The sequence below is a fragment of the Gymnogyps californianus genome, chromosome 28 (genome assembly GCF_018139145.2).
Source record: "Gymnogyps californianus isolate 813 chromosome 28, ASM1813914v2, whole genome shotgun sequence".
NCBI classification, from domain to species: domain Eukaryota; kingdom Metazoa; phylum Chordata; class Aves; order Accipitriformes; family Cathartidae; genus Gymnogyps; species Gymnogyps californianus.
The window spans coordinates 2528683-2553456 of record NC_059498.1 but is presented as its reverse complement, the minus strand read 5'-3'; the positions used below and the strand labels follow the sequence as shown (position 1 = coordinate 2553456).

General features: G+C 44.6%; 1 protein-coding gene across 1 annotated transcript; it reads left to right on the top strand.

Moving 5' to 3' along the window:
- The first annotated feature begins 1041 nt into the window (after positions 1–1041).
- MAP3K14 (mitogen-activated protein kinase kinase kinase 14) lies at positions 1042–24563 on the top strand. Its single transcript, XM_050911709.1, has 16 exons — positions 1042–1113; positions 8113–8385; positions 8956–9025; positions 10900–11110; positions 11233–11841; positions 12905–13042; positions 15234–15363; positions 16095–16226; positions 16666–16770; positions 17483–17646; positions 18029–18179; positions 18810–19160; positions 20330–20436; positions 21809–21953; positions 22526–22626; positions 23530–24563. Exons 2-16 carry the CDS (start codon positions 8133–8135, stop codon positions 23692–23694), a joined length of 2832 nt encoding a protein of 943 aa, XP_050767666.1. The 5' UTR covers positions 1042–1113; positions 8113–8132; the 3' UTR covers positions 23695–24563.
- The last annotated feature ends 211 nt before the right edge of the window (positions 24564–24774 follow it).

The following is a 24774-nucleotide window of genomic DNA, read 5'->3' as shown; positions in this document are numbered from 1 at the left end:
GCCGAGGCCCCGGCACCGGGCGCGAAGCCGACCACCACCAGCGAAAGGGACGGCCGTGAGGGGACCGGCGGCCGTTTAACGGTCACCCGGCGCACGCGCCCCGCCCGCCTCCCCCGGCGCCTGCGCACTGGGCGCCTCCGCGCCGCTGTCCTCGCTGCGCCCCTCCGGCCGCAGGCGCATGCGCAGTCGGCGGCGGCGCCCGGAGGAAGCGGGGGTGGGCGGGGAACGCTTGGCAGGAAGCCCCGCCCGCTTCTGGGAAACCCGGCCCGCCCCCGGCCTTCCCCCGCCCGCCGGGGCCGCGCCGCGCCCGGAGAGCCGGCGGGGCGGGGCCCGGGCGGTGGTTGGGCGCGCGCGGGCGGCGGGGCGGGGCGCGCGCAGCGGGCGGGGGCGGGAGCGGGGCGCCGTCACGCGGCGCGGCGGGGCGGCGATTGGCTGCGCGGCGGCGGGGGGGCGGGGCCGGCGCTGGCCACCGCCTGTCAGTGAGCGGGGCGCCGCTGAGGAGGCCTGAGGGGCCGCGCCGCGCCGCGCCGCGCCGTGCCGTGCCGTGCCGTGCCGTGCCGTGCCGCCGGGCCGGAGCGGTAGGTGCGGCCGCTCGGGGGCCGCGGAGCGGGGCTGCGGCCGGCCACCGCCGCGGGGGCGGGATCCGGGGGGAGGGGGGGCGGCGTTCGGTCCGGGAACCGTGGAGCGCGTCTGTCCGGTAGGGCCTGACGGAGCCCGCTGCCGGCCGGCGCCGCCGCCGCCGCTTCCGCGGCCGCCTCCGGGAGGAGGGTGTGAGGGAGCCCCATGCTCGCTGCCCGGCCCCGGCGGGAGGGGAGTCCGCCCCCCAGCCGGTGCCCGCCGCGGGAAGGGCCCTGGCCGCCCGGGAGTACCGAGGAGCTTTGAGCGGTACCTGCCGACTAACGGGCACTAACGGGCTCCTCCTGGGACCCGCTGCAGCCGCTCTCCCTCGTCTGCACGCACTGCCCACGTCTCCACAGAGCGCTGAGACTCTCTCTGGTTTTTTTTTAAAGCCTAGATGTTGTATTTCTGCTCGGAAGCTCCTCTCCTCGGCTCCTGAGCTCCCCGGTTCCCTGCCTGCCGCGCCTGTCCCGGAGCACCCGCCGGAGAGAAGAGGTGAAGCCGCAGACTTTGCCGTGTTCATTGGGTGTTGCTAGGTGCTGCTTTCCAAAGCGATCCCTGGCCCTGGAGAGGGGAAGAGGAGGCAGGCCTGAGATCAGCTAGGCAAAATATACAACTGAATAAGATCTGAAGTTCGGTTAAACTGCCTGTCTGCTGCCTGTCTGCTGCCTGTCACATGTAGCCATAGCGCTTGTCTTTGACACGACTTTTTTTTTTTCTGGCAAAAGGTTAAAATGCTTCTTTGCTGATTAATAAGTTGCTGCTGTGGTTGATCTCAGATGCTTCCTGTCTACTTTAATTGGTTACATTAGAAACATGTGTTCAGTGCTTTGCACATTTAAGAAGCTGCAGTCTGAAACTAGCATCCATAAACAACGTCTAAATTTCTTTTTCAGCTGGCTTTCTGAACTCTTTTATGAGTAATAACTTGCACCTTCTTTGCTGTGACGCTAGTGATAAGAATAATCAAATCGGGCTTTGAAATATCTGTCTGTGGTGTGCTGCTTTATTGCATTTTAACTAAGTTAAAATCTGTTATTGGCACAGCCACTAGATTCCTTTGGAATGAGTCATTTGCTATTAACTATTAAATTTTAACTGCTATAAGAGAGTGAATATTTGTATAGCATGCTGTGAAGAAGGAGTATAACAAACAAACATATAACAACCAAAAAACCTAAAGGATTTGTGGGACCTGATCCAACATAACTGGAGTTAAGGAACTTTGCCACTGTCTGTCCTGAATCTTGTTTCCATGTTAAATGTGAGAAGGTAGAGCTGAGCTTTTGTTGTAACAGTGATATGTTGCCTAATTATTACTCTGGCTGCTTAAGAAGATGGAGGCAAACGTGACCATGCTGTCTCTTTAACTTTTCTTCTGCAACTTTTGAAGTTTGCTGGAAAATGTTAGTCAAATCTGTTGGTGGAGACAGAGGGATAGAGGTCTGGAAGACAGAAAGATTTCCAAGTTCCTAGAAGAGCAGCTGGCTTGGAGTAAGAGAGACCTGAGTTAGGAAAGGGTCTGGAGATGCTGGGGGGACCAGAAGGAGGCCTGTGAGGGCTAGACACGGGACTTTAGTCTGTAGGAAACTGGGCTTTGCTGATCACAGTTTAGTGACATCAGTGCCCTGGGCCCTGAAGAATAAGGACCTTCTCTTGTCTAAAAGGCAGTTCTCTTCTGCAGTTAAAATGGGAGTTTGTCTCACGGGAGTTTGCTCAGGCTGGACAGTTAGAAACTACTCCGGTCAGTTCATATTTCTACTTTATAGTATAAAATCATCATAATTGAATTCGCAGGACCAATCATAAATTAAGATTACATAGAAATGCTTCTATCTATACTAAATTTAACTAAACTTTTGGTTTTGCCTAGCATTTCAGGCTTACTGCTTCCTTGTAGACTTACATGGCATTTTATAAATGTGATTGAAAATTTAAAGCTGCTAAGCAATATATAGTAATAACTGGTGAAAACTCAGTTCCTGCCTGCTTGGGCAGAATTGATATTAGTGTGCGTTTGTGGTTATTGTTGGAAGTTGTCCATTTAGGTGCTTTATTATATCATCTTGTTATAATTTAGGAAATAGCTTCACTCCACAAGTGGGTCTTAAAAACCAGGATGTCATTAAGCAGTGTCCTAAAAGCCTGCGTGAGAACAGCTGAGCCAGGCTGGAAAGCAAAACCTTGTCAGGTTGAAGTTTGTTCTGATGCTTTCTGTTACACTTGCTTGCAAAGCAGTTTGGAAAAATTAGCCACTTCTTTGAATGAACGGGATTGCGGTGATGTTTATAAACTCTGGGCAAATGGTGTTATTCATATCTTTGTTCAACAACATGAAAAGAATTGTTAGGGGTGAGTTGTACTCAAGCTTGTACTTGAGGAAATGAAGATAGGTGTGTGTAGATACTTTTAGAAATTCTGCTCATGGTTAAACCCAGTCAAATATTTTCCTACAGACTTTGTAACCAAACTACTGCAATATACTAATGTCTGGCAACTAAAAAGACAGTTGAAGCTCATTATCCTCATGTTTACAGTAAGCAATACAAATGGCTGAAACAGGATTTTGAAGTATTTACTATCAAACCACTTTAAAGAATATGTTTACATACTTACTATCATTTGTAACATAACTTACTCATGAACATAAGGCTGATAGTGAAATCCTTCAAAGAGGCAGTTCCGTGGTGGTTTAGGTAGAATGTTTAGCTTTACCTGGAGATCTTCAGGTAAACCTGTGTGCAGCAGTACTTGACAGCACATGAGAGACCAAGAGAAACCAGACAAGATTGTACAGGAGCCCCTTGTACAGACGAATGGATAACACCGGTTAAAGAAAAGGAGGTGAAGTCTGTGAGCATCCTGGAATAGCAACTGGTGATCTGACTCACCAGTATTTTAATCAGTCAGGCATTCTATTTATTTTTACTTTGGAACTCTTAGATATGCAAGGGAAGTCTTTTTTTTCTCTTAAACGTGTTAGCTTAAAATGGCATTAAGTGTGTTTTAAGGTAGGGGTGTGTGTTGAGTGCTACAACTTTTTTTTTTTTTTTTTTTTTTTAAAGTCCCTTCTGACACAAATTGAAACTTCTCCTTGCTCACAGCACTGAGCTTGTTTAAATAACCACCCCAGGCCCATGCTACAATAATATGCCTTAAACTGACACGGCCGAAAACGGAACTGTCTTAATTTCAGTTCCATCTGAAACGTGGGCAGCAAGGAAGCTCATCGGCAGCATCCAAGCAGAGAAAGATAACGGCGAGGAGGCAGGGACAAAGGGAAGTGGTGCCTGGGGTTTGAAGGGGTTGTACATATATATCTACTCCTTGGGCCCCAAACCAGATCTTTAGTGTGATTCTTTTTTTTTAACAACTGTCATCTTTTTTTTTTTTCTTTGGTGAAGTGTGTGTTTTTTGACAAGATTTGATTTCTTTGTATGACGATTTTCTAGCTAATACTCTGAATAGGTTCTTTTGGCTGCAGACTTGGCACTTTCTCTAACGCCTATTGACAGTTGTTAGAACTGGAAGGTCCCCAAAAGGTGTATGTTCTTCTTCTCAGTTGACATTCCCTGCTCTAGTGATGCATAAATTCCTGGCTCTTCCCAGCTGTTGCTTTGTTGTAGTGGTCAGCAAAGCAACATTGCTAAAATGCTAGTTGTGTTGTTTTAATAAACCAGTAGCAGCTGCAAAAGAGAAGGCTAGCCTAAGTTAATGCATTGTTCATAAAACTTCTCAATAAGGAAGTGGGAAACCTCACTGAGACAACATGATTTTTTTTCTTTTTTTTTTTTCCTTCAAACTAAATGTCAATGTGAAACTGCTGCTGAACATTCGCACTCAGACTAGGAGAAGAAATCTGCATACTTTGAAGCTGACTTAGGAAGTCTTATGTATATTTTAAAGCTCTTTCCCAAGTCTTTTTTAACTAAGTCTATGGGCTACTCCACACAATGTTAACTGAAATTCTCCGAAAAGCCATTGGCAAGGGAGATTTGACCCAGGCAGACCAAGCAGGATCCCATATTATGGTGTGCTGCAGAGTGTTTTAGTGCTGGAGAGGTATTTGCATTACTTCTGGCTATGAGTCTCTCCTTCTATATACATAGTAACTTCATGAAACACAGAAATGTTGTTTTAAGGTCCCTGCTACAAATAGCTTCCAACTGAGATGGAGGAGCAGAAGAGGGTGAAGAGGGACTTGTTTAGAGAAAGGTGGAGGGAGGAGGTTTTAAAGGAGCAGAAAGCACATGGTTACCTCTTATATTAACAATGTTTGAGTGTCTCCTTAGTTCTGACTCCCTACAAGTCTCAGATGACCTTATCCGGTATATTCGTTTCTCACAGACATTATTTGAGGGAGGAGTTGCCACTGCCATCGGACCAGTGCCTCCACAGCACAACTGATACTGTGTTTGGCTTTCATTCTGTAAAAACGCACTTTCTTTTTTACAGCAGTGAGAACTAACACTAGTTAACCAGAGGTGAGTGTAAAACCCTAGTGAGGATAAGGAACAAGTAGTCTTTAATGCTGCTAGCAAAAGCCCGTTGTGAGTTAGGAGTGTAGTATTCACTTTTATCTACTGCCTCATGACGCGAGTTCCCCTTTCTTCTTTGAAAATAATGACCCCATACACACGTCTACAGAAGGAAGAAAGTCAGGGATATTGAAATCAAGAATTACAGTTGAATCTAGGTGACCTGGATGAGGGAGAGGAGATTTTGAAAACCAGAGAAACAGTTTGGGGTATGAAACAACCACCCTCCAGCTCAATAACTTGAAGCTCCTCATGTTGCACGTACATAACTTGTGTCTGTACAGGAAGCTGCGCTCATCCTGGAGCGGTGGCAAGTAAATAGGCAGCCGAAACCGCAGCTCCAGCGTGTCTCATGTGGGTAAATCCTGTTCTTAGTGGTCTTGCTGTGGAACCTCAGGTACCCATTTACTGCTCCCAAGGCACCGTTTTATATAGAGCTTCCCTGAGAAGGGCTGTGCACCGGGCCTGGGCCTGAGAGACCAAGTGTCTACGTCCAAATTAATGGGGCTTACGAATGCTTTGCGCCTCTCTGGATTGCCGCCCCCTCTAAGTGCACAGAGATGAGTCTAGCCTGTTCAGTTCTGAATGTGTAACTTCAAGTGAAGTTATGCTTCAAAAATGATTTAAAAGTTCTGATTCTTTTTTTTTTTAATCACGACTTCTGCCAACTACGCTTTGTTGTACATACCATAAAAATAGTTGGGTTTTTGATTCTTATAAGGACCTGAAAATTGTGCGGCAACAGTTAAACTGGGCTGGGCTTGCAGCTTCTGTGCCTACACAGCCTTGTAGACCTGAGTCACACATTAAACTGTCTGAGCGCTAGCGGCTGCTGTGTTAGAGGACTTTGCTTACAATAGCTACCTCTTTTTTTTTTTTTTTAGTCGGCAAGTGAGGTATGTGCTTTGTTGACTTTAATCTCAGTAATGTTTCCTTGGTTTTTTTTCCATTTCAGAGGGTGACAAGGACTTGCAATTTTGCTTCTCCCCTCCCTCTGTTGTCTTTTAACTAAGCTGAGGAGTGACTTGTAGAACTACGTATTTTTTGGCGATGGGGATGGGTTTGCGCTGCAGACCTTGAAGGTCCTTGAAGGTGAGGGGAGGGCAAGGAGAGGCAGAGTTAATGCAAATCAGGAGAGAGTGAGTATAAAAATAGCTCTGAACTTGTCAGTTTGGTCACTGGTGGCTTGGGTTAGTCATCTGGCAGGCTCTCTTTCTGCTGCTCCAAGGGATTATTTTACAGCACTGAGATTTGACATAATTTCTGTAGAGGAGAGGGAGCGGGACGGGCGTAATGAGTGGGATACTGTCATCAGCACTTCTTTTGCACAGCAGCTGTTCTCTGTTTAGCCGCTGAATGTGGTCATTGTTGACTTTCCTTGTATACCTGCCAGGTTGTTAGGTGACTCACTTACACATCACACCAAGGTTCATGCACTTGGCTCCCAAACTGCTCCCTTCCCCTTTCCTTGGTGGTCCTTTGGGCACAGAGCACCCACTAGTTTTGTCATACTCCTGATTGATCTCTGTGTTGCCAGGAGCCTGTCAGAGTAAATGTCCTGTTGCCCCAGGCAGCTGTTCAAGGCAGAGGAAAAAGGAAAGAAAAAAGGAAAAGAAAATACCTGGTGCAGATTTGAACTGATGAGCCTCAAAGATGTGCTCCTGTAATAGTTCTGAGATCTTGTTTTTGCTGGCCTCCCTCCAAATGTCTCTCCTCCTTGTCTTATACTGGGTTCATGGTACTTAACATCTGTACATGTTTGCTAAGGTTTCTGAATTTTCATGGGTTGCTTATTGATGGAAATGTTCATTTTAAGATTCTGCACTTGAGCTGTGAGAGGACTGGCACAAGGAAGTGACCTCTACAGTTAAGGGGCAATAGGGCATATTCTGGTTTAAAAGAAAACAACTGTTTTAACTTTTCCGGAATCCAAGGTGAGGGGATCAGGGGCTAAACCAAAGCCGTATTTCCTGTGGGCTCGTGTTCAGCGTGGTTGTAGGGAACTCCTAACTCTCCACGTTCCTGATTTTCACCCCACAATATACCCGTCCTGTCCCGCAGTGCCTTGCTTCCATGCTTCTTTACGCTTCTCCCTTTCCACCCCTGGCTCCCTTCCACCTTCCTCTGCGCTGCCAATTGGCCAAGATTTGGCATGTGCTGGGACTTGTTTGGAGCTACATTTATGCTAACTGGTCAGCTAGCAGCCTGTGCTGATTGACTCGCCAGCTGCTGCCAAGCAGAGGGGATCGTCTTTTCCAGCACCATCGCTGTCCTCTATCCAACACCAACTTGCATTAATCTGATACACCGTAAGAGCTCTACTTTTGTCGGGCTTGACTAAGGATTTCAAAAGTTATTGGCGATTAAGGGGAAGGAAGGGGAGCGAGGGAGGAGTTGTGGATGGGGAGGCTGATTGCCTAGCCTTGTTTCATTGGAAGGAAAAATGAGAAATGGATTCGAGGGTGACTGAGTACAAGGAAGAAAGCAATTAGCAGGATTTTATGGCTGTTTTATGTGGTGTGAGAGCACAATGTAACTTCTCCTAGGTGCACTCTAGGAGAAAATCTTCCACGTCTTCTCTTTTTTGGGTCAATATTGTTCCTGTTTAGTGATACAAGAGTTCCCTCTTCTATATAGTTTCACTGTTTGTATTTAAGCTAATGGAATATACCAAGAAATAAATTTCCCTTTGAAACCTGTGTGGTCTCATATTTTTAGTACTGAGAATAACGTTGATTATTCAGATCTTCAGTGGTGCAAGTCAGGGATGGAGAGCTGGCAGTCCTGGGTTCTTTTTCAGCTCCATGCTCAGAGGTTGGGTAGGACCTTGATTTGGTTTAAATTATTTAGTAATCTGATACCTTCAGCAGCCTCCTGTTTCTCATGAACTTGAAGCCGCTTCTGCCTGTGAAGCATTTTGACAAGTGTTTTGCTTTGGTTTTTTGTTCTTACTCAGTGACTCACTGAACCTGTGAAATGGCAGTGATGGGAATTACGTGCCAAGGAGCTCCTGATCCAGCCGTCAAGCACAAGAAGGAGCTCACAGCTACCAAGGGGCTGAACGAGACAGTGAGTGAGAAGCAGAGCAGTGTTTGCAAAGTAGAAGATTCAAAGAAGGTCATCTTTCACAGTCAGTGGAAAATCCTGAATGATGTAATCACCAAAGGAACAGCAAAAGAAGAAACAGAAGGAGGCTGTGCATCAATTTCTATTATTGCCCAAGCAGAATGTAAGTAGCAGGGCAGTCTGCTCTTCATTGAGAAAAAGGAATGTGTAATGCAGTATGAGATTTCACTGGCTTTGCACTCCTGGAGAGCTGAGACGAAATCTATTTGTAATCCCCAGTGGGGTGGAGTTGGTGACACATCCCAGTCTCTATTTAGGAAGCTCATGAAATCTCCTAATAATGTGGCAGCATCCACTGAATAAAGCATAAATAACAGAACAGCATGTGGCCATTGCACCTAGCTGCTTTGACTATAAATCTGTGTCCCGCTGGGTCGTCTGTTCTTGGCTGACTTCTGAAAGGTGTTTTAAAAGGTGGGGGAAAAGAAAAGAAAAAGAAAATAAAGCTGTCAGGTGGGAAGGAGCTGGGAGATCAGATCGCAGTGCTGGGAAGCTGTCTAACGCTGAGGGAGGAAGAACGTCTTGTGGGTGATGTGGCACGACTGTGTGGTGCTTTGTCGGGATCACTGTTTGGTTTAGCAAGTTGGTGGAGTTGTTTCTTAGTCCAGTTGTTACCAGGAGAGACTTTGCCTGATACTGAAGACATGTGATGATCCTGTTTTCTTTCACACAGGTGAAAACAGTCAGGAATTCAGCCCCACTTTATCAGAGAGATCCTTTATTGCTCATAGTAAGCGTTACAGGTGAGAGACCTCTTAACATGAATACCCACCTTCACTGTTGTGTGTGCTGACTTGTTCCAAATCACCCTGGCTCTGTGTGCTTACAATATTTTTTCCAAAAGCACTCCTGTTTGAATTAGCTTTTCTGTCTGAGGCTCGAGAAGAGTGTGTCTTTCCCCAAACATCTTCCTCAAAACCTTTTTGTGGTAGGAGAAAATATAAGTTTAAGCACAAACCACTTGAAACACCTTGTATTGTCTTATTGTCAATGCCTGCTGATTTACTGGCCCTTGTAGTCTTCTGCCTCTACTTCTGAGTGGTCAAATTTGTTTTGAAATGACTAAGTGATTTTTTGAGGTTCATGGGCTTGAAGTAGAAGGATCCAAGGGGAAAATTTTCAGTCTTTCTTAACTGAACTGTCCTGATGCTTTTGAAACCATGTTACACCATGCTCTTTGAAAAGTTGCGGGAAACTTAGGCTGCTGCTAGAAGTAGTCCTGAAAAAAAGGAACTGCTTTGTTTCTGGGGAGGATGAACAAAAGGGGATGAGAGAAGAACCTTTGCTTGATGACAGCATTAGCAACAGAAACAGAGTTGTGAAGAGAAGCTGAAAGTGGTAAAGGGGGAGTAACAGTTGTGACGGAAAAATGGAGGCCTGGGACTTGCTTTTCTGAAGTCACCTGGGAGTGGGCTACTCTTTCTTCATGAAGAATATGTGCCCTATTGGGGCACTTACTGGAGCTTTATTAAGCACTGGAGCTTTATCAAGCAGCTCCAGCGCTCTCTGAGGTGGGGTAACTGGGATATAGAATTAGGTGCTGCCTGTTTTCTGGCAGCTTTCAGACACTGAATCTGGCCTTGTGAGGTATATGGTTTGACATTGCCCACTGACTTTATGACGTTGTCCCATGAACCAACTGAAGAAATGCGGAGTGAACCATTTCTTAGGGGGTTTATGGGGAATGCAGCTATATGTTCAGGTTCAGGCAAGGTGATGATGCCATCACCTAGAACTCTGCTTACTGGGTCTTTTAGCACTCGGTGGTGCACTGAAACAGCAGGAAAAGATGGAGAGAGCAATGCTGGCTGTGAACTGCATCCCTGTTCAGTAAAGGCAGATGAATATATCATAATTATTCTGAATCAACAGAACAATTACGATTTCTTCATTTGAAGATCAGATATCCTGTTTTCTCTGACAACTTGATTAAAAAAATCTAACTACTGTGATTGGTATTGAATAACTGCAGGCAAATGTTTCTCTTGAGAGTTGTATCTATTTGTACAGACCCCCAGCTGGTGTGCTGGCCAGTGCTGTTTTGTGTATGTATGCATTCCTAGAAATCATATTGTAGTATTGAGCTTTACATGCCAGAACATTTTGGCTTTTTGAAGCTATTTTATTTAAGTGCACTTAGTCATCCCTTTTCTTTGGTGCAAAGCCTATTTTTCTTTCAAATAGAGCAGACGTTTATATTATGAGTACTTTTATTAATTTTAACAATATTAAAAAATAGATTGCATTTATACATAATGTCTGTGTTCACTTATAAATCATAGACACAAACTGTCTCAAAGCAACCTGGAGACATTCAGTGCTTTTCCCTCTACTTTGCCATCTAGTCTTGCTGTTCCTTGCAGAATTTGCAAATCCTGGGAGACTTAATGCTTTGCTTCCCCCACGCACCCCCTCCGTATTTCTTTCTTACAATGCCAGATATACTACTGTGCCTTGATATTAGAAGGCAAGAAGTTATGTTATTGTTCTCTATGCTTTAAATCTCAGAAGGCAGAATTGCTAATTCTCATTCTTGTTCTGTGGGTCATAATTGTTAACTGGAGGTGTGCTTTCACCGTCAGATCTAAGAGACTTCATGCATTTTGGTTTCCAATAGCCGGTCAGACAGTCTTGATCAAATCCCTAACAATGTGGCCCATGCAACGGAGGGGAAGATGGCACCTACCTGTTGGAAAGGGAGGCATCGTGGTAAGACGAAAAAGAAACGTCACAAGAAAAGATCCAAGCTGAAAATACAAACAGTGGCTGCTGGCAGACGAGGTCCCAGAACTCCGGAACAAGAGAGCTGCACCCCAATTCCCGTCCAGGTGAGAATCCTTAAACCTTCCTTTTGTACTGTTGGGACCCCTGCAAACTCCTGACAATTCTTGGTTGAATTTTGGGTGGCTATGTTGAGGTTCCTGCTCAGCTGTTTTGTTTTATTTTCTAGGAGGATGAATCACACCAAAATATTCTTTACAGAAACAATTTTTGGGCTTCAGAATTTAACAAGGACTTGGTCTATGATCCGCTGCCGTTTGAGAAACCTGAGAAAGTTCTGTCCATGGGCAAACTCCATTCACCAAGGAGCCAATACAAAACAGAACTGCACAAGTTGATAAGCCCTATTCAGTGCCTTAATCATGTTTGGAAACGGCACTATCAGAGGGACAGTGTTCCACAGCCTGAAACTCTCCATCCTTTTCCCTACAACATAGTACCCCCTCATTTCCCACATCTGGACAGTCCTCTCCATGCCATGAAACGTAATGCTCTGGAGATGTACTTCCATGGTGATCTCAACTATCAAGACAGTGAGCATCGCTTATCTGGCCTAAACTTAGAATATAGTTTCCCCAAATGTGTCAACCAGTCCGTGAAGACCAGTTCGGACAAGATTTCTGTGGAAGAATACTTGGTAGATGCCTTGAAGGGGAGCGTGAGTCTCGGTGAACCACAAAATTTAGCCAGCCTAGCCAAGACATGGAGAGGAGGTGGTCTGGACCCGAAGGAACAGTTTCATGAAGCAGATGAAAATGAAGGCGTGCTACTTAATGAGGTGATCTTCTGACCATACACACTAGTGTCGTGGAAGGCAGAGTTTCTCCAGGGCTTCAGAAGAGAGATAATCTGCATCCACGTGCCAGCTTCTGTAACAAGACTGTGTTTTCTGAATGGTTCTTGATATGGTTGAAGGCTGCCAGTTAAAGATGTGGTTTTGTTTTTTGAAGGATATAAAGCCCTGTCTTAGATTGGTGGCTCTAATTTGTTCACTCATTCACAAAATATGCATGCTTGTCTATGAGAAGTGTTTCTGTGCTTAGTCAGTCTTCAAACATGTCTTCTCTGTCTGTCTGTGAAAGAACCCAGTCCATTCAGGTGAACAGGCTGCAAGATTTTATTGGCTATAGATGACCTGGGCTGTAGCACAGACAGAAACCAGGGACATTGAAATTACGAAGCTGCAAAAAGCATGTCTGCTGCCTCTGGTAGGAAGCCAGCAACTCACCCACTGTCCCTTGCCAAACACAGGGCTTGGGCATAGCAAATGCATGTAAATGTTAGAGGCATGATTCATTTCTTCTGAATTCAGTTCTCTGTTGCCACCTTAAACTCCTCTTAGAGGACTCTTCTCTGGAATCAGTGTCACCCTGTCAGCATTGTCAGTGGAGTTCAGGGTGTCACTTACCTGCCTGAATATATTTACACTGAGACCTAAGGCACAATCTCAGTCTACTGACTATAAAAAAGGTTTAGCTCACACATAGATGTCTACATTTAGTCATGTTAATCTTGTTTTGTTTGTGGGATTTAGTGTCATAGTTATTTCCTGCATGTGAAGGGAATAGTTTGGAGCTCCAAAGCTATCCAAATACTGGTGGCCTTTCTTTACAACAGTGGGGTGCAGTCATTTAGATCAGAGCCCACAGAAATCAAGTAGGTCCTCCTGTATCGTTTCAGCTCAAGCCCGTGACAGAAGTAATTTTGTACAGTGATTTTTAGAGAGGTGCGGCAATATCTATCATTGTGCTTTTTCTGAAAATGTTGGTCTCTGTCTGTGGAGCTCAAGAGTTAAGTGTTTCTTTCCTTGCTTCATCTTGTTTTCTGATTTTAACTTCCAGAAACTAAAGCCGGTGGATTATGAGTACCGAGAAGAGGTTCATTGGACCAAGTGTCACGGTTCTTTGGGCATTGGCTCTTTTGGAGAAGTATACAAAATAGAGGACAAACAGACGGGATTTCAGTGTGCTGCCAAAAAGGTAATTATGTGTGAGAAAGGGGGGGGTTCCTGACACAAGAAGGCATATGGAGAAAAAGTCTTCTCCTTCCAGCTACCATGGACTGTAGGTACCTTATTGTACAGTCACAGTGAAATGCTGCTGTGATTATGTCCAAGGAAAAACTTCAAGGTGATGGCATGGAGAGAAGAAGCAGACGGAGAACCTGTGTGTGCACAGGGGGTCAAGCTTAGCAGCCAGAAATAGGTTCGTTTGGCCTTCAAAGCATGCTACAAGGGATCTTGGTTTTTGTGCTGAGACAGGCCAAGAGAGTAGAGATTTCAGAAAAATTGTGTGTTCCTAGTGACTGCGGGGGAGAAACGGCTGTGTGAGTTGTCTGCTTATCTAACTGTTCTCATCTTAAAACACATCTAGTGTAAATGGTGACATGGCAGGTGTTTGTTGAAAAAGCAATAAAGTAGGAAAAAAATAAGGCAGTCGGTAGGCATTTAAAACAGAGAGAGCTTTCATCTGTTCAGCGAGTGTCATATGCAATAGTGGCACATTGTAATGAGGTGGTTCTGTTACAGATGCAGCAAAAGATGTGTATTTTTCCAGAAGTTGGCATAATCTATTGTACACCAAGACATGCCATTGTCCTACGATGTATGAAGCGTGTGGAATGTAACTTGAATCAGGGCATTGATTTGTAGGCAGCCATGGGGGGGCCTCAGAGGTGAAGGCAGAGTGATAATGCAAGTAGATGATGAGAACATAAACTATTTTGTTTGAACTTAACACTTGAATAGTTTCATCACCTCTGTGAACTGATGTTTCTCACATTACTCCAATAGAAAACTTCAACAAGTGTGTGGGAAGCATTTGTCTTGAGTACAAAAATACTGTATGCAAAAAGAATTGGAACTTGCATTTTTCAATTTAGAATGTTTGCTTTTTCTAGTTTACATTGGTCTCAACTTGATGTATCACCTGTGGAAAGATGTAAGTGGCAAGACTAAGCCAGCTTGTCCAGTTTTTTAACCATTTCATTTGTCAGCTATATAGAAGCAAACATATTTAAAGCATGTAGAAAATTATTTCCTATTCTGCATCCTCACATTTTAGATGTGGAATTTTGTGGCAACATAACCAGCTTGTTTTCTGACAGTATGTAACTACTTAAATTTCTTATCCATTTTGCAAATACACAGTCTTAGGAGAAATAGCTGTTACTAGTGGGGTATATTTTCAGGAAGGAGGAGTGGTAGTGCTGAAAAGGAAGACATGAGAGTAGGAGAAGCTGAAGTCTTTCAAAATGACATTTTTTTTTTTTCCTTATTACTAGAGGATTTCAAAGGGTACTTCTGTAGATCAGAAATACATCTTCTCAGACCAAACTCTTAAACCAGTGAGTTCTGACATGCAAGTTGAACACTTAACTATGATGTATTTCATTTTACATCAGTAACTGTCTGGAATTACTGCTGTTTGCCTGTGTTAGAAGGGGACTACCTGACCTTCTTTCACCATACTTGGTGATATAAGCACCTGCTCTCCAAATTCTTGAGATTAAAGAAAACTAGCTATAGCTGGATTGCTGACAGAGAAGAAACATGATACATCCTTTTCCCACCAGAATCTTAGTGACTCATGTTTTCCTTCTGGTCTTTAGCAAATTCTTGTTTTATTTTGTTTGGCTGAACTTAGGGAATAGAGTTTTTCTTTAACCATTTTTCTGTGCAGGCTGAGTACCACCTAAAAAGGTGATAGTGTCAATCACTGCTTGTGGCCATATTTCATATTCCCTCCTGTTTAGGGGGAGTTTTATTTTTGCCAAGTACTACACCATCCTTAGACACTTTTTTTTCTTCTTTCATGAAAGTAGAATGCTTAAGTTGTCAATATTACCTTTTTAACTGAGACAGAAATTACCTTCCTCTTGAAGATTACCAGTACTCAGCCATAAGCCGGAGGTATTGCAACCTGGCATCTTTTTTGACAAATCTTAACTTTACTCAGACACTGAGGATTTAGGGACTCTCATCATCCTTGTTCAGAATCGTTCTGAGTGTTCCCACTTATTGCTCTGTTTGATTGATTTCTGTTAATGAAGGTTATCCTTGTGCCTGTGCTGTTAAACAGTGCAGGACACTCTGACCCAAGCATCAGGGAGGGACGATTCTGTCAGGATTCATCACAAAATTTGTTCAGTGCTTCTTCTTTGTTTCTGTAGGTACAAGTTGAACACTTCCGTGCAGAGGAGTTAACAACGTGTGCTGCAATAACAAGTCCTAAAGTTGTCCCCTTGTACGGAGCTGTGAAGGAAGGACCTTGGGTGACCATCTTCATGAAGCTGATGGAGGGTGAGAAGGGAACAACCACAATGGAAGCACCATTGTAACTGTTGAATGCAGTGGACATTGATCTCCTCTTCCTCCTGGCCCAATTTTAAATCTGTTAATTCTTTGGTGTATCCAGAGTGTTCCTAGCATTAATTCCTGAGTGGGTTGGGATAGGTATGTGTAACCCCTGCTGGTGTGTAGCAGTGGTCTTTCTTGGGGGGAATCGTTTCCAGTCCTGCATCGCTCCAGTTCAAGATGTATAACTCTTGAACAGCAGCTGCAAATTCTCACTAAAACACACAGCTGGTGCTGTTTTTTGCTTTCACGTTTATTTGCATGGCACCGTGTAAAGCACATTGTACTGGAACAGGGGATACTGTATCAGCAAACCTAGATGATTCCATTGCCTGATGCTCCTTTTTCCAGCCAGGACCATGGAAAACACAGCCTGTCAAGAATCAAGCTGGTAATCAGTAGCACCTAGAAGTGTCTGATACGATCACAGAGTAGTTGCTTTTGATACAAAGCAACACAGTTAAACTGACGCTAAGCAAAAGGCTTCATGAAAGAGGCCAGTTTCTGTGGGCAGTAAGAACTCTGGGAATAAACAAAAGGAACAGACCCGTGTGTGGAAGATAAGGGCTGTCAGACCTGGCAGTTCTCATTTCTTCATCAGAAACAGCGAGGAACGCTGATGATGCTGGGAAGAATTTAAAGATAAGCTAACATGGACTCTCTGGATTCCTTTCTAGGTGGCTCACTAGGTCAGCTAATTAAACAGAGTGGCTGCCTGCCAGAGGACAGAGCCCTCAGTTATTTGGGCCAGGCATTAGAGGGCTTGGAGTATCTTCATGCTCAAAACATTCTCCATGGAGATGTAAAAGGTAGGATGGTACTTAAGGTACCTTGTTCTTCCCTTTTTCTTACAAGAGGCAAACTTCCTGGAGATTAAGTTACTGGGTGGCAAAAGGTTATTTACTAGATTTTCAGCTCTACATTTGAGATTAGAGCTTAACTTGGTTCTAAACAGCTGGGCATATCATATTTGTCACCTCTTTCTTTCTGTCATCTGGTGGGTCTGACAGGCTGTTTGCCCAGGCTGCCCCACCACTGGGGTAGAAGAATCTCCAGGGCAGATAATTGGTAGCTTAAAAGTAGAGATAATTCTAGTTGTGTACTTGCTTAAGCCAGTGACACTCCATAGGAGTAATAGACCTTGGTTTGGGCTCAAAAAACTGTAGTTCTGTGAGCTTTTGACTTTTTTCCCATCTCAGTGACCATAATACAAAGGAGACTGACTAATTAAAAACTTCTTATTGCCAGCGGAAAATGTGCTCTTGTCTGATGATGGAAGCAGGGCTCTTCTGTGTGACTTTGGTCACTCTGCTCACCTTCATCCAGATGGCCTGGGAAAGTGCTTGGTCACAGGTAATCATTTTCTGCTGCGGTTCTAAAGAATTGCCCTACTGACTCATTCTTTCTTTTTGAACATTTGCATATGGCTAATTTGCAAGCAACTGTATTTTCCAGACTTAACGTTGCTCATAGGGTTGCATTGATTGATATTACTGTGATGTGTCCCGCTGACAGCTAAAAGGAACTTAAGGTTGGAAGGTGGTCCTTATCTCCCAGCCTAGAAGGCTGTTGTATTTTTTGTAAGATTATGTCAGCATACTACATTCAGTGTCTTGTCCCTGCAAGAAACCACATTGAAACTTAAAAATCTAACTCTGACTTGTCATGTAACCTCACTAAACAGCTGGGGAAGAATCCTGACCTCCACCAAGCAAAACTCCTCACTGACTTTTGGGCAGTTAAACTTTACAGTGCTTTTTAATGCAGCTGTTGAAAACAAAGGATATGTTTTATACTGCCGAGCTCACCAATGGAGGGTCATGTTTTGCCTCCCAGATTTGCTGGAAAGGGGAGCTTAATACCTATTCTATGTACAAGGGATGAGACTGATAAGGAGACGTAGACTTTGAACAGCTTATAAGAGTACGTGATGCTGATTTTTGGGTTAAAGTGACTTGTTTCTCACTTTAACTGAAAAGACTGAGGCTGCCTTAGGCTTCCCAGCAGTTGCATTGGAACTATTCTCTAGTTTACATGCAGTGAGTTTTCATTTGAATGGTTTTAGGGAATTATGTGCCTGGCACGGAGACTCATATGGCTCCGGAGGTGGTCATGGGAAAACGCTGTGACTCCAAAGTGGATGTCTGGAGCAGTTGCTGTATGATGCTGCATATGCTTAATGGGTGCCACCCTTGGACCCAGTATTACAATCACCCGCTCTGTCTAAAGGTAAGTGACCCAACATATCTCCAGTAAAAGGTACGTAAGCCTGCAAAATCTCATTACACCTAGCTAGAGAGCAGGCATTTCAGGAAGGCTGGCTGAGAGCCAGCTGGGCATCTGAGATGATGCCAACCTTGCTTTGGAAGCTGATCATTTCTTATGCCTCTTCGACAGCTGTGTATTACACATGCTAGGGCTGTTTCTTTCGTATCCTGCTCATGACTTGGGTGTGACTTTTTAGCCATTCAGCTGTAATAAAATTACTGCTCAGGTCTCTCATTTAATGCTGTAATTTCAGTTGGAAACGCTCTCAGGGTGGGAAGAACCTTTCTGAAATCAAATGAAGCCTCTCTGGTCTAACCTCTTTCACTTCCTGTTTGTTCCACAGATAGCTAAAGAGCCACCTCCTCTCAGGGAAATTCCACCTTCCTGCAACCCTCTCACGGCTGAGATTATTAAAATGGGTCTGGAGAAAGAGCCTGTTCAGAGAGCATCTGCGTCTGAACTGAAAACTAAGACCAGTGTCGCACTTGAAGAAGGTAGAAATGTCCTGTATCTAAAGCTTCTTATCCACACTGGTAAAGTGGCCAGTTGCTAGTTATGTCAGAGTGGTCCTGTGGGAAATATCAGTATGTTTTACTGTTCAGTATATCACTTGCAGAGGCTTCAGCATTGATGTATATTTTTGGGTTGATAGCTTTTGCCCGCAGCTGGGTGTTTCTCACCCAAATAAATTAAAATTTCCTGTGTAGCTGTCACATGCTCTTTCTTCCTTCTCTGCTTGAAGTAGACGATGTTGTGCTTTATGTGGGTTTATTAAGGTGTGTGCTGTGGCTGGGCTGATATTTAGCTGAAGTGTCAACAGCATCTAGTGAGCTGGAGCCTGGTATGCAGCAAAACTGAAAGCAGAGGTTTACTGCATCCTGAACTGTAACTCATACTTGTGGTCCAGTCTTGCCTCTAAGACTATCCATAATTTATTTCAACTTAATCCTGCTGAAAGGTTCTGTAATACAGCAAGAATTTGTAGAGGTGATCTGGTTTTGTCTTTTGAAGAAGCTGGGCATTTTACAGCAAGATACAGTTCAGAAACTCTTACTGTGAAGGAAAACTTTTACCTCTTTTTTTTTCTTTATTTGATAATGTTTATATGCTTTTTGGTTTTGTAGTGGGAGGTGTGACAAGCCCCTGGAAAGGCGAATACAGAGAGCCTAGACATTTATCTTTGAACAAAGAAAACAATCCACAGACGTCCCTGTCCCCCACAGTGAGCCCAGTTTCTGAGACTGGTTCTGATCCAAAATTGGCAGTCAAAGTTTCTTGTGCGAGCCCAGTCCTACCACCACCATCTCTGGAGCAAACAGAGGAGGTCGAGGGAACCCCTTGGAATGGGTGCAAGGAGTTATCTGAGACCTGGGATCCTCCACCTCTCTCCTCAACTCCTCTCCCCCTGAAGAGCTGCAGCCATGTGGAGAGAGCAACAACCATTTCAGAGCAAGAGCTTCAGCAGCTGGAAATAGGTAAGCGATGGGCTAGGTAGGGAATTCAGCTTTTTCCTTGAGAACATGATAAAAGTACAGCTGCTTTCTTTTGGCCTCTTGACAGTTGTTTCTGGTTTTTGAGCTTGGATGTCATTTTGTTCATAGTTCCTCTCTCATTACACGAATTGCTCAGGCTTCCTTTAAATTACCAAAACTAGTAGTTCTTAACCAGTTAAATATGCCACAAAGGTAGTGATCAGGATTTCCTTCTGCTCTCTGAACAGTGGAGGGAACTTCTGTGAGAGGTGCAGGAACCTCTCAGAAAACAGCCAGTTTCATACTTGTGCTTATGTGCACCATATAAATGGTGTCTGCAATTCCAACTTCATCTGAAATTTTAGGTTTTCAAACATAATTCTTTCAGTAAAGGGCTAAGCCGGTTGGATGGGAGATGTCAGACGAAGCAGTATATTTAAAATCAGTCTGCAACTGTTTTGTTCTGGGCATTGGAAAACCTATAGCCACCAGGCAATGAATTTGATTACCAGCAGCAATCCAGAATTTGAAAACCAGCAGTAAGTTCAGTGTGAAAATCAGTAAAGTGATAGTCCAGTTCCATTGCCCAAGTATAACTCAACCTTTCACTTTTTTTTATCCCATATTTTCTAGTCTTCGTAAATGAATTGAAAACTTCAAGCTAGGAAAAAAATGTCTTGAAATGTAACTGTTGTCACGGAACTGAGGAATGGCATTTTAGGGGTTGCTGAGGGCCAGCTTTCTTCTCAAATGGCTTTGGATCTTCAGCAGCCTTGTAAGGTCTGGATATTATCAGTGCAAGTTACTGCAAGAGTTGAGTACATAAGTTGGACCTTTCCCTGGGTATCGTGTGGATGGATCTAAAGACTGATGGGTGACATAATAGGCAAGAACTGGGAAATTGTGGGTGCTAGTCCTGTCTCTGGCATTTTGCATGTCATTGCACAGTTCATCTGTCCTTTCTGGCTGAGTTTCCCTGTTTTCACAGTGGTGGCCATAGCCTCTACTTAGCAGAGGAATTGTGTGTCATGTGTTTTGTGGACACTAATACCAATGTTCATTAGATAATGGTGAAGAAGCTTTGGGTATTAATTGCAGTAACTGTGATTAGAGCAGGGAGGCATGAAAGGAATCGCTAGAAATGTCTTCCTTCTCTTTCCTTTTGCTTGCAGAACTGTTTTTGAACAGCCTTTCACAGCCTTACTCGCTGGAAGAGCAAGAACAAATGCTTTCGTGTCTCAGCATTGACAGCCCATTTGTGTCAGATGCCAGTGAGAAGGTGAGTATAAATGGATGCTAGCCGTGTTATTGTGGGTGTTGGGGGTGGCAGGGTAACCACCTCTGGGAAGCTGGAAGCTGTACCCAATGGACATCTGGAGTTTCTCACGTTTGTTGCTGCTTTTTGACACCCAGTTTGCTGGAGAGTACCTTGGGAAGAAATCTTTGTTCTTGGACAGCGGGGTATTTAGGACTGTAGTTGTTCTTTAGTTTACTGTCCAGCATGGATCCCTTTCCTCCAGTTGCTCTCCTGTGCTGTATGCTCACAGTAAGCATCAAGTGTGTGGATATGGAAAATCTCAGCAGCCTTGACCCTCTCTGTGCAGAAGAAAGGAACTGAAGAAGCAGTGATGAGCGTAGGAGCTGGACCAAGTTGGACCAAACAGCTGTGCAGCCCAGGGTCTTCTTCCTGGCAGTGGCCACTAAAGGGATGTTTAGGGAAAGACCAGAAGAACAGCGTAGAAGAACAGAGACCCTAATCTTGGATTTTCATTCCCAGCCTATGGATCTGTTCTCCATGAACTTCTTTGAACCCATTCATACTAATGACTTCCATAGAGCAAACAAAAATAATTAAACTTAGTATTTAAGTAACTTACACTATCTCTGGTGTTCACAAGGTAGGGAATACCAGTGAGAAACACTGAATAAGCCTTGTTGAACCAGGGAAGGACATAAGCCCTTCAATCATTGTTTTCAAAGACATAGAGTCCAAAATTGTGTAGCCTGCCATCTACAGGAGTCATTTCTGACTGTGATCGTCTTTGTTTCCTATTTCTGTTCCTCTTCTCAGCCTTCTAATGCTTTTTAAGGAGAATTGAGCAGAGTTCTGTACTGCTGTTGACACAGAATGGTGTGCAGCGTGGAATGTGACCCTGCTTTGGGTTTTTTCCTAATACCTAACCCTAACATTTAATGTGACTTTTGGCTGGTACTTACCACTATGCTGATGTTGCCAGATTGACGTTCTATGACTCTAAGATAGTATAGACTTTTCCAAGCAGTACAGCAATGTAGGGTCTGTAGTTGTTTATGTACAGTTATCTGTTTTTCCTGTGTGTTGTCACTTATGGACATTAGAATTTTGTCTGATGCTTTATTCTCCTGTCACCCAGTACGATAAAACCCTCTTCTCATCCAACTCTTCCGCTGATTATTGATTTGACTATTGAGAATATCTTATTATGTCTGCAAACTGTTGCATTGCTATTCATCCCCTTTTCTAGATGGCAGGTAAATGTTGAATAACTCAAGGCCCAACCTTAGACCCCTGTGGATTTCTACTTTTTTCTTCCTGAGGTTATTTTAATGTTTCTCTCATGCAAGCTCATTTTCTTTAGGAGCCTTTGACAAACTTGTGCTTATTTCTGCAGAACTCCATGAAGGCTTCTCATAGCTTGAGGGACACTATGAGCTCTGGGATTCATTCCTGGAACAGCCAGGCGGATGGACAGAGCTTCAGTTGGAACAACCTGCTGAACCGCAGTCGGCACACAGACACTCCCAGCTATTTCAACGGTGAGTCTGAATTTCTAAAGTTTGGATAAATGGTCAGGTATAATTTTCTCAGTATCTAGAGGGTCTGGGATATGGAGTCTTTGAGCTCTTCTTACCCTTCCATTGCTGTGTCAACACAGACCCTCCTAAAAGCACATGGGTTGTCAAGAGGCCAAGTCTGCCCCAGTCATAGGTGAGTGGAAGGGACTCAAGTCTGTGTAGTCTAGTAAAAGCCAGAGAAGTTCCTGAACGCACAGAGTCTGGTTCAGCTTTGTATGCCTTGCCTCGTGCAACTGCCATGTGCAAGAATATATGCTTTATAACCATAAATGCCTACAAAGTAATTTTGAGGGCATGTTGTGCAAATCAGTACATCTGTTCAGTTGCTTTCTTGCTAAATCCAGTTCTGCTCTGTGAGTCATTGTTGTCTTCAGCAAGGCTCCATGCTCAGTGAAAGACCCACATAAATTAAAAGCTTAATGACAAAAACGAGTTCTTCTGATGTATGTGCCTTGCTAGTCAATTTTTCTGTGTTGGACTGTGAAGTCATTATGCCTACAGCAACAGTTAATGACTTCTCTTGTGCATTTCAGGAGTGAAAATCCAGATCCAGTTGCTAAGTGGAGAAAATTTACACATCAGGGATTTCCACAGGACAAAGGTGGGAGACATTGCCACTGGGATAAGCAGCCAGGTGAGACACAAAGCTGGGAGTTAAGTACGGCATTTTGTCTGAGAAGCAAGTTCTTCCATAATGCAGCCTCATAATACCTTAAAACCAGTGACCCAGAAGTCCGTTCAAGGATCCTAATGACACATTTAGTAACATAACTTCAGTGCTGCTCTTATGAGTGTGATACCAGAAGATGTTTTCTGAATCGTAAGCCGTGGCTAATTGTCATAGGGACCATAGGGATCTCTATCTTAGAAAGTACCTGTGCTGCAGCTTAAAAATCCTGCTCCTTGACTATAAAGATGAATTCTTTTGCCTCTCCCTAAAGAAGAATCACTACATGACTTTTTCGTCAAGAGCAGTAATATCAGCTAAGGGAAACGGGCTGTGTTTGGCTGTGATGCTTCTAACTTGTTAGGTTGGAGGGAGATACTGGCAGACTCCAGTGAACCTCGCTGTGGGCCTCTTTGGCAGTCCCTGACAGAAACTCCTCCGTGTTTGTGGGACTGTGACTCATCTGAGTGTAAAAAGTGGTGATCATCTCTAAACAAAGAGGTTGCAGAAGTCCAGAAAATGTTCTAGCGGTGGTGGTTCTCTTTGGCGTACTTTGTTCTCTTGGACATCACAAAGCAAAATATCACTAGCCTGCAGAGGAATTAACAGTGCCCAAACACAGGCAGTTCAGGAACCACCAGCAATGGTCAAAAACTTGGGTGAGGCAGTTTGGCAGCAGGGCGAATGCTACCTAGTCCAGTTTCTGAGGTACTTTCTTACGAGAGAAGGTTAGGATGTTCCTGCCAAGCACGAGCCTCTCTCCAGGTGCTTTTCTTGGGTTGGGAAGCTATTTGCTGGGTTTGACAGAGGGATATTATGTTCTGAAAGAGACTTGAAGTGCCATTCAGATCTGTTTGTTCTGCTTCACAGATACCAGTCCCTGCTTTCAGTCTGGTTACTAAAGAAGGCCAGCCAGTTCACTACGACATGGAGGTGCCCGACTCTGGGATTGAGCTGCAGTGCACCCTTGCCCCGGACTGCAGCGTCAGCTGGACATGGCGAGTCAAACACGGTCAACTGGAGAACAGGCCGTGAAGCCGTTGCTGTTTTGGCGGTTTTTACCTTGTTGAAAGAAGGAATTGCAAAAGCTTCCAACCACCCCTGCCATGGAGCACCAAGTGCAGTTGCTGGTGTTTTGTGCTGAAGTAGGATAGCGGTTCAGCAGCTCACTGCTCTTGGGCCTCACTTCTGTTGTCTGTTCTGATCCAGTTCCAAGACATGTCCTGAGCTTAGATGTTCCCCAGAACAGTGGGAATTACTTGTTTTGGGTGTGAGTGTTAGGTTGAGCTTGAGAATGGTGGGTGGAAATTCCTGCTTTTCAGAGGAATGCGATTGTGCTTTTCAGGAGAATAGGGGGATTGTATGAGAGCTCCGGTTGCTCGGCCTCCAAGGTGAAGCCGGTAGTTGCTGGGCTTGCCCGAAGGAGGAGGATGGGTATCTTCAGTGCAGCTGTGGTTGTTTGTGCCGAGGGGAGCTGGCTAACTTCCTTCTAGCTGGAGGAAAAACTTAACGTTTCTGTAGGCTTTGGGTAGCATCATCTCTACCTCAAGCCTTTTGCATGGGGAAAATCGACAGCAGTAACTAGCTGGGTTCTTGGTTTCACCTCCCACCCTTCCCCGCAGACGCTTCCTTCTTGAATCAGAAAAGAACTTTGTTCCCAGAAAGAGCTTTGCTTGCAGCTCTCATCTTCAGGTCTCCTCCCCGACTTAGGAGCTGGTGCTCTCTCTCTGGTGTTGCTGCCAACGTTGTCTGGCAGGTAGGGCAGGAGGAGGGTATGGTATTCCTTGGTGGGCAGAGTGGAGGGGTTGTGTTCCTCCATCCTGTTGCCACCGCTGACTTGGGACTTCACGTGAACTGTCCCGTCCAGGCAGCTCCCCCTGGAGGGGGACGGGACAGCGGCTCAGGCAGCTCAGACGAAGTCTGAATTTTGCTGCAGTGTTTATTAAAAAAAAAAAAAAAATCTCACTCCCAGCTATCAATCCGGCCAGCCGCTCGGCCCCTCCGCTGGAGGTCAGTGCCCCAGTTCTGCGTGGCGTGTTAGCTCAGCCTGTCTTCACTAGCACTTACGGACTGGCACGAGGCTTCGTACTGCTCCCCTTATGTCAAAATGTGTTA

Excerpts from the sequence above, each read along its gene's own strand:
- MAP3K14 (XM_050911709.1), top strand. The coding sequence starts at position 8,133 with ATGGCAGTGATGGGAATTACGTGCCAAGGAGCTCCTGATCCAGCCGTC. Across the intron at positions 15,364-16,094 it reads CTTCATGAAGCTGATGGAGG|GTGGCTCACTAGGTCAGCTA; the intron begins GTGAGAAGGGAA and ends ATTCCTTTCTAG. Across the intron at positions 16,771-17,482 it reads GGGAAAGTGCTTGGTCACAG|GGAATTATGTGCCTGGCACG; the intron begins GTAATCATTTTC and ends GAATGGTTTTAG.